Source organism: Amphiura filiformis, chromosome 9 (genome assembly GCF_039555335.1).
Source record: "Amphiura filiformis chromosome 9, Afil_fr2py, whole genome shotgun sequence".
Classification (NCBI taxonomy): Eukaryota; Metazoa; Echinodermata; class Ophiuroidea; order Amphilepidida; family Amphiuridae; genus Amphiura; species Amphiura filiformis.
This window is the reverse complement of record NC_092636.1, coordinates 10,578,936-10,593,408: the sequence shown is the minus strand read 5'-3', so window position 1 is coordinate 10,593,408 and position 14,473 is coordinate 10,578,936. Positions and strand designations below refer to the sequence as shown.

Genomic DNA, 14,473 nt, shown 5'->3' with positions numbered 1-14,473 from the left:
ATTATAAATATCTATAATAAATTACTGAGTTTGGCGAATTGGTAAGGCTAAAAACTTCTACGTTTTACATTATTTCGGAAAACGGATTTTTGCGTTGCGTAGAGTAAAGTTGTCCGCACCCCAATAAAACGTCCAATTTTGTTTTTGTTTACGTTAAGGGTGTCAAATTATGTTAATTAGTTTCAAAGGCAGGGCAAAGGCAGTGGCAGAACTGCATGCTAAAAATTTTAACGCCAACACAATACACTAATGTTGACATAGCCTGAAATTGGCCTTCTGTTTTGGCATTGGTGTGAAGATACTATGCCTGTAGTCTGGATGGTCATTGAATTACCTATTATACAATCACACAGTATTATATAATACCAGGGACTGTATTATGAACACCTAATTAGTCACATCAATAAAGTCAACATTTACTCAAAAGGATGAAATGTCCTTTTTGGAAGATTGTCAACATCTCATAATGTCCTTTTTGTAGGTCAAGATTGCCATCATGAACATCTCATACCTAAAGGGACGCACCATTTGATACTCGGTGGGGGGGTAGGAAGTTAGGGTCGGGGAAAGAAATTTTTGTCGGCGAATTGTTTTTGGTGGCGAATTTTTTTTTTGCCGCCTGGCGGCAAGTTTTTTTTTTAACATGCATTTATAGGTGGGGAAAGGGTTTTTTTTAGTGTTGGTGGGGATTTTTGCTCATGTAGTGGGTGAAGTTTTTTTTTCAAAAACTTCATACCTCCACCCTGAGAATCTAATGATGCGTCCCTAAGGGCTGTTGGTGTAGCAAAGTATGGAGGGTATTATAGTGAGGAGGGTATTATAGTTCAATTGTGCTAATTATAATATGGTGCAATTGCCTATTTGCCTCTCAAACCACTGAATTTTATTTACCATGAATAGGCATACTCTGCTTTTTGTGGTAATGCTATGTTATCAGCATAACTTAATAATATGAAACAGTAAGGAAATGTGAATAAAATTGTTTCATCTGCACAGTGGTGTAGCCAGGACTTTTTCAGAGAGAGAGGGGGGGGACAAGGCAAACTTCATGCGGGGGGGGGGCAAATTGTCACAAATGGGCTAAAAAGTATAAAGTACAACAAATTTATCCAAAATGGGCTAACAAATAAAAAGTACAACAAGTATGTGCATACAAATCTTAAATATCTGTCAGCCAGCATACCACAGGGGGCCAAGAGGGAATTGAATAAAACTGTGTTAATCCGCTCAGTGATGTAGCCAGGACTTTTGCAGGGGGCAGCAAGGTACATTTCAAGGTGGGGACAAACTTGGACGAAAATGGTACAAAATGGCCAAAAGGTACACCAAATTTGTCCAAAATGGGCTAAAAAGTACTGTAAATGCATAAAAATCTTAAATATCAGGACGGCCAACATCAAACAGGGGCAAGACTTCTCACGGTGGATATGCAGTGATATGATATGGTGGCAAGAAGACTTGCTTCGATCACGATGTAATTGCAATTTCAAGCCATTGATTTATATGGAAAGGATACTACAAATTATATTTCTAAATGATATATATAATCTCCTCTCATACCATTAATCACATTAAATAAAACATTTACATGTTCACAAAATATAAAAAATTTACAAACCGCGAAAGACTCTGACCGCGCAAGGCGGGTGATCGCTAGTTGTTATAATTTTTGGAATAACAAAACTTCAAATTTGCCCGAAATCGTATATTATGGCTTTAATAAAAATATGAAAACTAGGATTTAAAACAATGAGTTAAAATAAAATAAAAAATCAAAGAGAGGTGCTAGCGGGGTTCGAACCAAGACCGAACTTCCAAATATTAGGCCTAACCCCGGTATTTACCACAAAGCCATACCAGTGATTTGATAGATACGGTAATAATAGCTATGTTATTCCCACTCATGGCTCACTCGTGTATTATATTTCTGGAATGAATTAACACTGTCCAAATACTATGTAACACAAACCTTTATGCTGACTTTAAAATTGTTTGAACGTTGGGAGTATTATTTTCAAGGTAAATAACCAACAATGGACAATTGACAATGAAAGTTTCTTTGCAGGAAAAACATCGGCCGTACAATATATCAGTAGTCACGCACAAAGATAAACATTTCAACATGTTCAATATACGACTAACAATATACCCCAACCAAAATTCACGAAATTTTCAGGCAAGCTAACTTTAGTTATTCTATAACATGACACCCATTTTTGATTCCGGCGCTTTTTCTTGCTTGATGATATGAACATTCTTGTGTTCGTGACATGCAATTTTTCTCATTTTCCCAGCTACTTTGGACATGTTCAAGCCTCTTTATTTTCCATTTAATTCAACTTTTACAAGTTATTTGTTGCTTTACACAAATGTTTGATATCTTATCTGTGGTCAGGGTACATAAATGGAGCAATATACGACCCGTGTCTTCCATTTCTGGAGCTATTTTGATAAAACGTGTTTGCCGGCTAAAATTTCAACATTTTGTTACGTAACTCGTGTTCACCAACCCGTATAAATTTTCTGTCGAACAAAAGAGGTCACGAAGTTGCCGTCGTACTGATACCGTATTCTGGGAAATATCCTTCTGATATCAATTAGTTTGGATTTTTTGAAATTCGCGATATCTCCAACTGATATCAAATAATTTGAATTTTTTGAAATTCGCGATATAATGCAAATTTATAATGTTTACTTCAAGGAATGTTAAATATCAACAATGTCTATTTTTAATAATTTACCATCAATTTGTATCATATCCACCGAATATCGTTCTATAGGAGTGATGAGAGGTTATAAACTGTAGCTGGCCATTCCAAGATGTTGCAAGATGTATGGCTAGTATTTATTTTCTTGCCCTGTTTATAACTGATCGGAATTTAGCAAAATAATTTACAGACTTAGTCGGCATAAAGCAAAATGGCAGAAAAAAGATCCACCAAACATTACAACCTACAGTATGTTTGTACAAATACAGTGTCAAATATAAAGTTACAAGAAATAACATAATCTTGAAACAATAATGAAATGACAGATATAATCCTGTAATTTGTTATGAAGACGTATCACAAGTTTAGTAAAGAACATTCGTTACCTGGTAATGGATGACAATCAAAACTCGACCACCGGGTGACTGGCGTTAGTCAATCCGCGTTCCGTTTTTTTTTGTAAAAAAAAAATAGGTATTTGGGGGACAAAATGTGTATCTTCAGACACGTGTGCTTTACTGTACCCCCTCACTCTTGTTGTTCCTAAGCTGCTGTGAACCACTGATTGACCCATATGGTTGTCTTTTACAGTGCCTTTCAGTAATATATTGATTTAGATAATGAAAATTGATATTTTTTCTGCGTCGACCAACAATACCGCGTCTGGTTTGTAATATCTATATAATTTGTTTCCACTTACACTCTTGTGATTTTATGTTTTCCTCTGTATAACAGCGCTAAGAGGCTTTCTTGCACACTTCACTTGTGTTGCTTTTCTCTCCTGTCATTGTATGCTGGTCTTACAAGATATAACACATACCAAGAGATATCAAGCAATAACCACTGACACCAGGTAGTTTTTCGGTATTAAAGAAAATCTTTGTGACTTATACTAATCAGAGTTAATATCTGACGAAAGAAATATGCTTATATTGAATATGTTCAACCCGGGTGTTGAACGTGTATAAGCCCCGGGTTGAAAGCCCTTGCTCATGTTTATAGGGGATTACATATGTACACTGAACTTGACTTGGAACTTTCATTCATGCCCATCCTTCTAGGGTCAGCTAGGGAAAGAAAATCCGACTTCTGTAAGGCGAAACTATCTTAATTAATTCAGAACATAACAGGTGCATGGTTATTACGGATAATAATGGACTTTGCCATAATTATGTTCACTCTGGCGTGAATTATCAAAATCGCCCGCAAGAAATCATTTGCTCCCCCTCCTTTCAGTGTACTTCGGTTATATATATAAATTCGCTTTTATAAATGCGCACGTGACCACCTCCGAGCTGCCATAACAGCTTATAGACAGTAAGTCTCGAAGTGACCTTCTACATAGCGAGTGGTCTTTCTAAACATTTGAATCCAAAGGCTGAACAACATGAGACTGTTGTGCAAGAAAAATTGTATATTTTGTTCAACTTTGTGATTATATTGTAAACGTTTCCGTCTTTGAATATTTTTTCCGTCGTCAAATACTTTCAAAATGTTGTTTTTGGTAACATATTACAGATTCGGAGTTGCAAAATGTGTATTAATTTTGCAATTCAATTAATACTTAAATTTGATGATGATATTTCTCTACGGAGTTCCTATCCCTTCCTGTATAGTGGTCAATGCAATGAAGATTTGATCACGCTTGCTGGTCTTGGTATACCGTGCCCATGGGTCACGTGCGTATTTACAAAAGCGCATTTATAGATATAACCGAAGTACACTGCCTTTCGTCGTGCCAAGCGAGCAAGAATTCTTGCATATTTGAATGTTTTCTGCCGTTTATTACGTCTGTTTAGGGCGAAATATTGAAAAAGTGTCCAAACAACTTGTGTCAAAATCGCTGCGCTCCCCCCTTTTGACCTGCACAAATAATGCCCCTTGGCGGAGGCCTGTCAAAAATCTTTGCTCCCCCTATAATTTAACCCGATGTACTCATAATTATTGTACCACCCCTAACATAATAAATTCTAATATTCACTTCTCAATTTTTAAACACACGGGTGCCAATTTTAGTATGTATCGATAGAGATGTAATAATGGTTAGAGGTAAAATAAATTAGTTTCTTTTCAATATAATTTAGTAAATTTACATCTTTTTACATCTGCCATTAAGGGACTAAATTTAAACGGTGCATATGGGAACATTTGTCAAGTATAAATGAATTTACATTACTCTTTCAAAAGCTCCAAAACAATTAACCATGTATTTATTTGATAACAGAAATTAATGAGCACAAATAGAACATGAACTTGTCATATAGCATGGTCAGCTGTTGTGTTTACTATATATGAATATATTATGTCATTGTACTCTTACGTTCGTTTTGCCATAGAAAACTATACGTTTATGTTTAAGGAATTGAATACATGAATACAAAAGCCACCTAAGTCCATAGGAAGTGATTTTGAGAGAAAAACCTGTGTATCATTTTAATTCCTTCAGTTAGATTTACCTGGTCAATATGGTAAGTTTTACGTGCAAATGAGTGGATTAACCTGTATTAGGTATGACGATTAGCATTTCAGGGACTTCGTGGGGTTCATTTTAAATTTTGGACTTAGGTGGTTGTTTGAATCATATACAAAGACAACAATGTTTGAATGAGATTACCACTAGTAAGATAATACAAAATAAAGCACACAGGTATGTATAATGTTGATAAGCATTCTGCCATGTAATATAAACCACCAACTTTCCTTTATTAAACCCATTTTTTGTTCAAAAGTCACTCTCTAGCAATGAATGTGTTACAAGTGGACTTTTTATACATACTGGATTTCAATCAATGTGTTACAAGACTCAAATCATGGAATTGGGTGATTCTTTCATACATGCTATTTTTTACATGCTTAATAGACACAGAGAATGAATTTGAGTTCTTCTTTCATACATATGACAGGCCTATGTATAGCAACAATTTCCCATGCTTAACTCAATTTGGCCGAAGTATGGACTTAGGTGGTTTTTATATTCATATATTCAATTATAAGTATCAAATGTTTCTTTTTTTCTTGTCAATTATTTTTCATAGGAAATATAGAAAGATATATTTCAACATTTTGCACCCACCAATAACATTTTAACATTTTAATTTACCATCATCATTATATTTACATTTTAGATTCTTCTTTAATTGAAGGCATTATTCTATCAAGATTGGAGTATTCTTGTCCCATAACAGTCCCGGTAATCACGTAATAGTGTCGTCCTTTATCATGGCTCCCATGCATCACACGATAGTTTCTCGTGATTGCTGGTGTCTTGGTAAATCCGCAATACGTGAAATAAAAGTACGGACAGAGGGTTTGCTATTAATAACACGATGATGCGATTTACGAGGACACAAACACACTTGGATGTTATCAATCAAATGTTTCCTGTACGTCGAACTCATTAGATATAGAATCACAGGATCCACTGTTGAATTAAATTTCAGCATCATTAACTTGGCATCATTCATAAATGCATTCTGTACGAAAACATTTAAGGGATCAAACCGAGAAACAATCAACCAAGTATAAAAAGGTGATGAGCACAGTATGAATGTTACTATCATAATAAGTACAATCAGTGCTAGCCGTAAGCGCTTCTTCTGCTGTTTTCGACCTCCTCGTGAATTAATCTTTAGATTCGGTTTTTTGCGTATTAACTCCTTCGCCATCAAAACATAACATACAATCATGACTACAGCGGGCAGAATGAACAGTAAAAACACAATACACAGTATGTATACTGTGTAAGATGTATCATCGGCAAACCAGCAAGTTGTATCTTCTACGTATACAAATATTGGCCAGAGAACAACGACTGATGTTGTCCAGATTGCGAATACAGTCCAGACGCTGAGCTTTCTTGCGTACCTTTGCTTATGTAAAGGGTAGGCCACAGTGGTAAAACGATCCGCACTTAAAGCAGTCAAAGTCAGTACGGATACCCCCTGCGATATCAACTGTATAAAAAGTATAAATTCGCAATAGTGAGTAAAAATGAGCCGAACCGAAGCAAAAACATAGTGTAAAATGTTGACCAAAATGACAAATATTACAACTAACATATCTCCAACAGCAAGATTGGCAATCATAAGATTAGGAATGCTTCGTAGTCCTGGGTGTCTTATTGTCAGGTAGATAACACTCCCATTACCGAAGAATCCAACAAGAAAAAATACAATGTCAATGGACATGGCAATTTTTCGTCTTGTGTCCAATACATAATTGGTTGACTCATTTCCAACAATTGTAAAATTTAGATCCATATTGTGTTTTAGTCAGTGCAATCACTTTACATGCCTTTCAAGTAGTACAACTTACGAAGAAGTGTATTAAACGTTGGTTTAAAATCACTTGGTGAAACCAATCTCACCAGATACTTTATTGTTGTAATTAAGTACGGAAAAATTGTGTTTGTCCATGACGATAAAAATGTTTTAGACCAACAGTGGTCCAATCAGAGCTCCATTCTAGTCCATCCAAAACAATTCCCAACACTGTTCTCACTCAATACCATCAAGACGACTGTCAATTCCTCAAAAAACAATTTTCTGAGACTGATGCATACGTACTGCGCATGCCCGAATAGATTGCGATATATGAAGTCAATCGGGTTGCCGTTTTGGAGGCCACGTAATGCTCTTGGAGTAAAACAGTGAAGTAGGAGAGTGTTACAAAACGTCTTGAAATATCCCTGATGTTCACAATTTAATTTTAGTTGTTGCTCAAACTAACGCTGATTATAGCTCACGTTACAACAAATCTTTCGTCCCTTGAGGAAAATATTGATCATTTCCTAAAAACGACACGCTTACAGGGATATACAACACAATATATAATAACCTATATGTATATTGAAGTTTTCAAGATTCTCGTATTGAATCCTTAAGCGAGGAAAGTGTAGGTATTTAGTTCTAAACTGGGATATTTCAACTGATATTATGTATTTATTTTCCGCCAAATATGTGTACACACAAAATGTGTTTTGTTTTCCATGCTGTTTATTAGCTGCTTGCCGTGTCTATTCTACAAATAATCTTTTCACATCACTGCGTACACCACTTCCAAAGCCTCGCAAAATTAATTGATTTATCGTGAATTTGTATTTTTACAGCCATGTCGTTAATTAGCTTTACTTATTGTGTATAAACTACTCGCTTGGTTTTACCATAGATTCTGAATATGTTTTACCTACTAACCGTTTTATCATCTAGGTCAAAGAGGTTGAATGCATAACCACGTCCTGACTCCAGGGCCTTATTTACCACGCCAAATGGGGTCCAATTGTGGAACGATGCAACAAATAAAAGTATAAAAATAAATAAATAAATAAAATAAACAGGTAGGTCTGAGGTAGGAACATTTAGAAGAGCCGTGATTGATTTGGTATCAGAAATAGGTTACAGGGAATGGGTTGGCGATATGTAGCACATGGATCTGAATCATAGCCAAGGGCAATAAATGTCTTTATTTATGAAAAAGTTTCACATAAATATCTACATGATTGTTCACTTGTTCCAAGGGTGAAATTTCCGTGCGAAAGAGGTAAAGGCTGAGAAAAATCCGACATAAGGGACAGTTCACAAACACTTGTTATGGGGGGGGTGGCTGCTGCAAAAATATTTCATCGCGAAACGGAAAATTTACGGGGCCCCCTTTACAGACCTCAAAATTTCAGCCCCCCCCTTTTTGACATGAAAATTATGGGTCAACCCCATAGAAAAGCCTATAAACTCAATTTTCCCAGGAAAATTTGTGGTCATTTTTTCAGCCCCTTAAGAGGGTCAAAGATTTTCACGGCCCCTTTTTTGCATCAGGCCCCCCTAACAAGTGTTTGTGAATGGTTTGTGTGCGGTAGGTTTGCCAGCGAGGGTGGGGGAGAGGGGTGGTGGGGGTAGGTCTGACAGAAAAATTAAAGAGGAAAGTGCCCCTCTGCAAAAAATGAAAGAGACAATCGGGAAAGGCTAAGTAAAAGAAAATGGGTAAGGAGCTCGTTTTCCACCAAAATTCACCGTGATCATGGGCAAAAATGGTCTAAAATACAAACTCTTTGCATGCTACGCGCGTACGTTTATTGTCCCAATAAAGCCTTCTTTTGAAACTCGAAGACCTTATGTACAATATATATTTAATAAAAAAAACGGTATATGTATAATACCCACCGTTAATACCGGGTCAAAATGATGCAAACGGGATTCTTTTTTTCGTCTCAGAAAGCTGCGCCCCTGCCACGGTGAATGCGAGTGGATCAACGCATATGTGGGGGTTTGCACGTGGAAACATTACAACATTTTGATAGACCTTACAGTCGATAGTTGAAAGCACAAAATGTCATTATGTATATTCATGAAAGCTGTAGAAGTAATACCTTTAACAAATGGGTTTCGTGGTGTAGTGGGACATCTGTCAGCTGTTATTAGTTTATTGAGGTTGTGTGGAATATTGAACCACGTCTTTTGCTTTCAAAAACGCTTACAAACTCATCTCTTTAACAATTGTGTAGTTAATTATCTTGCATAAAATGCCGACCATCAGATTAACTTTTGCCTTTATTTGTCAATTTTTGATTATTCCTTTCATTGCGTTTGCTTGCTTTTCTTTGCGGTCCGCCTCTCACTCGCTATAAAGTTTTTATACTTGCAACATCTGTTATTTTATTTGATGTGTTTTTTGATATACGGTATGTTACCGAGATTTTTCTCATAGTTAAAATGATTCTTGTTTTTATAACTGTTTTGCTTAAGACCGTGTGTGCAGGTTATTATTTTATTGTACTTTTTAATATTTACATTTGTAAATTTTCCTTGTGTAATAGTTTTAATCTGTGTTTGTGTAAAGCGCCTGGAGGCCTTTTAGGTATTGGGCACTCTATAAAGCGCTTTAATCTTTTTATTATTAAATTATCTCTAGTCAAGGAATCGTATATGGTGAGGCCGCAGGCCGAACCGTGTAAGAGTTCCGAGGCTAGAGATAATTCATATCTCAACCTATAGCGAACTAAAGAACATACGAAATAAAGCACGATTATGATTTACGAATCTTATCACAAAACGAACATTCCCGGGAATATTAAATCATTTTTTGTGTGAAATGAATACAGCACGGTGACAAGATTCTCCTGGAACAAGTATTATCTTAACAATACGATAAATGACTTGGGCTATAATTATAATTGAAGACTAGTTTGCGTATGACGTCCTGTCAACCAGACCATAAATGCCGTACTGCGCAGGTCAGCAACCAATCACGCCACGCCTTTGCCAATGTTTTCCCTGACGTCAGACGCAAACTAGTCTTTTTAATTTGGTCTTCAATTATTATTGCGGGACCATCTTTGGGGGGAATTGCGGTTATTCGCTTCAAACTGACCTTACCAGTTTACCCTAGGGGTGTAAGGTCACCCATAATGGATACACAAACAGAGTTTATGATGAAATATTGCGGAATTGCATAAACAAGTCGTAAGATGTCTAATGAGAAAGTTTTGAAGAAAAACAAACACAACAAAACAACAAACATACGAGGGTCGTTCAAAAAGTTCTACCTGTTGGGTCATAACTTTTGGTTTGTTAAAGATAGCTACTTCAAAATCTGCATACCAATAGTTCGTAATGTCACCTACAGGTGGTGAAAAAATCATGTCAAGATCATTTTTAGATTTTTGTAGGTGAACTGAAAAATACAGTAAGATATGGTACACCGGAAATGGTGACGCATCTTTGGATATTGCACTTGAAAACATGCGTGCAGCCGATGTACGAACTTCCCTCTTTATACAAAAAAGTCATATTAGTAACAATATAAATTTTGAATGAATATACACCTTACAGTCCAAAACATCATCTGTGACTAAAAAAGTAAAATTTTGATGGACAGAAATTACCCAGAATTTCAATTTTTGGAGGGATATCTTGTAACATCTCTTGTAATGATAATCAGCATAGTGTCCATCCCTACAGCGTGACTTTTCTAGCTGCGCTTTTAGATAAAATACAAAACTTAAAGCTACTATAACACATTTTTCCGTCAAAAACTAATTTAATTCCCTTTGTGATCTATTGTGGTATTTTATTCCAAAGAAAGCGACATAATGCCACCATTATGCCATCCATGTTTTATTGAACTCAATATCTTCATAAACTGTGTTTGTTGTCATTTATACTAATTTTATTACACTGGTTATTTGTTCTAATTGTTTTGTGCATATTAATGTCCATCATTTTCAGTTTGCGGCAACCTTTTAACCAGTACAAATAATTTTATGATTATTCTTGTGCTTTATACAGTTTTTACTGTATAACATGACCAAATGGAATAATTATGGGATCTGTACTTGGGACGCCTTTGTAAATATTGTACATATTTTGACCGTTTCCGCCGAACCATATCTTACTGTGGTTTTCAGGTCACCAACAAAAATCTGAAAATGGTCTTGACATGATTTTTTCACCACCTGTAGGGGACATTACAAATTATATGTATGTACATTTTGAATTAGCTACCTTTAACAAAACAAAAGTTATGACCCAACAGGTAGAACTTTTTGAATGACCCTCGTACATCGTTTTCAAGCCATAATATACGATCGTTTAAAACGAGTTTGGTTATTACTGAACATGTTCATCAGGACTGTTATGAAACATAAAACAGGTACGAGGGGCAATACATTCTCAGTCACGTGTTTGACGATCTTCTTGGAAAGAGAACTGGCAACCACGTTGCTAAGCAACCATCAGCATCAGTGGTACACAGAAGTTCGTCACAACATCAATAGTGTAGAAAAAGATGTCTGGTAGACATCGAAACGTCCACAGTGAGTACTGTTTATTGGACTAGAAGTAAGAAATGAGTTTGGTTATTGTCATACTGCAGTTACTGTCCGTTTTCCTATACAAAATACACAGTGCTCTTACCATTGACGCGTGACCTCTACAAATAGCCTACGTTAAAAGTATGGGGATTTGCCTAGTTAACGTCGCTGTGTGAAAAATAACCGGCCAATATTAAAAGTACTCTTCTAAAGTTCTAGAAAATATAGTTTTGTAACATGTCCTAAATTTTTAGCTAATTTAGATGTTTGGAAATATGCGTACTTTGGTGTTTTAGTGTATGATATAGGTAATAGTACATTGCCTAGTTAACGTCGCTGTGTGAAAAATAACCGGCCAATATTAAAAGTACTCTTCTAAAATTCTAGAAAATATAGTTTTGTAACATGTCCTAAATTTTTAGATGTTTGGAAATATGCGTACTTTGGTGTTTTAGGAAGGATATGTAAACGACAGATAACACCAAAAATATGAAGAAATTATTTCCAAACCGTGTTAAGTCAACAATCATTATGTTGCTCATTTTCAAGAATGCTGGTTAACAAAAAGCAGGCCATTGTCTCATTTCGTGAACAAAGGTCTACATACCATTGTTTCCTCGCGTTTCCTTTATAATCGGTTACCCAACTGAAGCTATAAATACCAGCTCATTGCGATACCGCACATATAAAACAGACACATGTGCACAACCAGAGACGATATGATTTAATCAGTTGAGCTGTTTTCAATGAGTGTTATCTTGGTTTAATAGCTTTTAATGGGGTTTAAGTCCTGCAAAGGTCGAGGTGAATTCTACTGTAGACATGACTGCATCATGTTTTTCAAACGTGTTTTTGGCATGTTAACATATGACAACTTACACTTAACACAGTATTAAATCCCAAAATGACCTTAAAACCTTCCTGACACTTGTTACTAATATTATTTCATTTCAAAGTTTTGGCAAAGAATAACAAAATTACTATTAGACTGAATTCGTATATTAGGGATTCAATACTGGTCATCCCATCGTAGTTTTATAACATAATTACATAGTATTTGTGTATTTTGGAACAGAATAAAGACGATAAAGTGCTATAGGATACCAAAGGCTGAACGCGTTGTGGGTTGCGGAAATGGAAACTATGCGGCATCGTTTTAAGCTAATATTTGACTCCGGTGCCGAAAGTTTTAAAACTTATCTTCGTAAAAAAATAATAATAATATAATAATAATGACGATTTAATATAGCGCCGGTATCCGCCTTTCGACGCTCAATGGCGCTTGACACAACAAGTTCAAAAGATCTGAGAAAAATATATCAACATGGTGACACAGTTCATAAGAAAAAGAGTCAAATACTAAAAGAGTCACTCTTTGAATGCCTCATTGTATAGATGGGTCTTAAGTCCAGATTTGAAAGTTGCGATATTGTCACATGTTCTTAGTGCTACAGGCAGTGTGTTCCATAGTTTAGGTGCACCAACTTCGAAGGATCTATCTCCCCAAAGGGTTCTTGTACGAAGCTCCAGCAGGCGTCCACTGTCCGTTGATCTCAACCCAGCTCTATCCGGAGTGAAAGCATCAACTAGATCACTCAAGTAGAGAGGTGCCTGACCATGCATGCATTTGAACAAGATCAAACAAACTTTGAAAGACACTCGTTGTTTAACAGGTAGCCAATGTAAGTCCGCTAACACAGGTGTGATGTGGTCAGACTTTTTGGTGTAAGTTATGATGCGTGCAGCCATGTTTTGTAGTCTCTGGAGCCTATTAAGTTGCTTATCTGGCAGACCATTTAGGAGAGCATTATTTCCATCAATTCTTGATGTCACAAAAGCATGAGTGAGAGTTTCTGCTGCATCTCTGGTCAAATATTTGCGTACACTTCCAATGTTGCGCAGTGATAAACAAGCAGCTTTGGACATGGACGTGATCTGATTCTCCATAGTCAATGAAGTGTCAAACATAACACCCAGATTTCTTATGTCAGTGGATGGTTCAATATAAGAAGAACCAACCCTAATGTGCGGAATGTTGACTTTCTCCAATTGCTGTCTTGAGCCAATGATTATAAATTCAGTTTTAGAGTCATTCAACTTCAAGCAGTTGCTTCCTTTCCACCCGCGAACATCGTCAATGCAGTTCTCAAGTTTGGCAAGGCCTGCATCAACAGCTTCTTGAGTAGGTTCAACAGATAGATATAATTGGCTATCATCAGCATAGAAATGATAGTCTACCTCATGCTTGCTTATAACATCACCTAAGGGCAGAGTGTAAATTGGAAATAATGCTGGTCCAACACATGAACCTTGCGGTAGGCCATAATCCAATGCAGCAGTGTCCGAAGTCTGGTCATTAATACAAACTAACTGGCTCCTGTTAGACAAGTAACTTTGAAACCAGTTAAGTGCGGTGCTATCAATTCCAAGTCTCTCCTTCATGCGCAACAGAAGTATTCTGTGGTCTACAGTATCAAATGCTGCAGAAAGGTCAAGGAGCACAAGCATCTGAAATAGCAGTTAAGTCATTCAATTTCAAACCCGGTTGGAAAAGAACGACCGAGATCGCGAGAGGAGGCAGTAAGGTTTAATGTGGCCTATGGTTATTAAAACAGTACCAAAGAAGAAAAAAAGAATTTTCTCAAAATTCAGAACCATCACAGTTAAAGGTTTAATAAAAGCCAAAAATACCAGGTGAAACTAAATGAGTTGACCTGATATAATTATTGTTAGCCAATAACGCACAGTGTCATCGCCCCGATATCTTCATGGCAGAAACGGGGGCAGAAATCGCCATGATGGTAGGCTGAATCCACTAGTTCTTAAACAGCCACGCATGGCCATTTTGTTCTGACCTATTTAATAATTTTGAGACCATTTGCCGAGGAACTAGACTAAGACTATTGATAATAGCCTGTAGATGTCACTAAGCCTGGTACGTCATCTGCTTTAGACTACCTCT

The 14,473-nt window shown here is 36.4% G+C and overlaps 1 protein-coding gene across 1 annotated transcript; it reads right to left on the bottom strand.

Annotated features, from left to right (window-relative positions):
- Positions 1–5,785: 5,785 nt before the first annotated feature.
- On the bottom strand, positions 5,786–7,181 carry LOC140160275 (neuromedin-B receptor-like). The gene has a single exon (XM_072183546.1). The coding sequence runs from the start codon at positions 6,965–6,967 to the stop codon at positions 5,942–5,944; it is 1,026 nt and encodes a 341-aa protein (XP_072039647.1). The 5' UTR covers positions 6,968–7,181; the 3' UTR covers positions 5,786–5,941.
- Positions 7,182–14,473: the final 7,292 nt, after the last annotated feature.

Bases quoted from the DNA above. Each gene is read 5' to 3' on its own strand.
- LOC140160275 (XM_072183546.1), bottom strand. From the start codon at position 6,967: ATGGATCTAAATTTTACAATTGTTGGAAATGAGTCAACCAATTATGTA.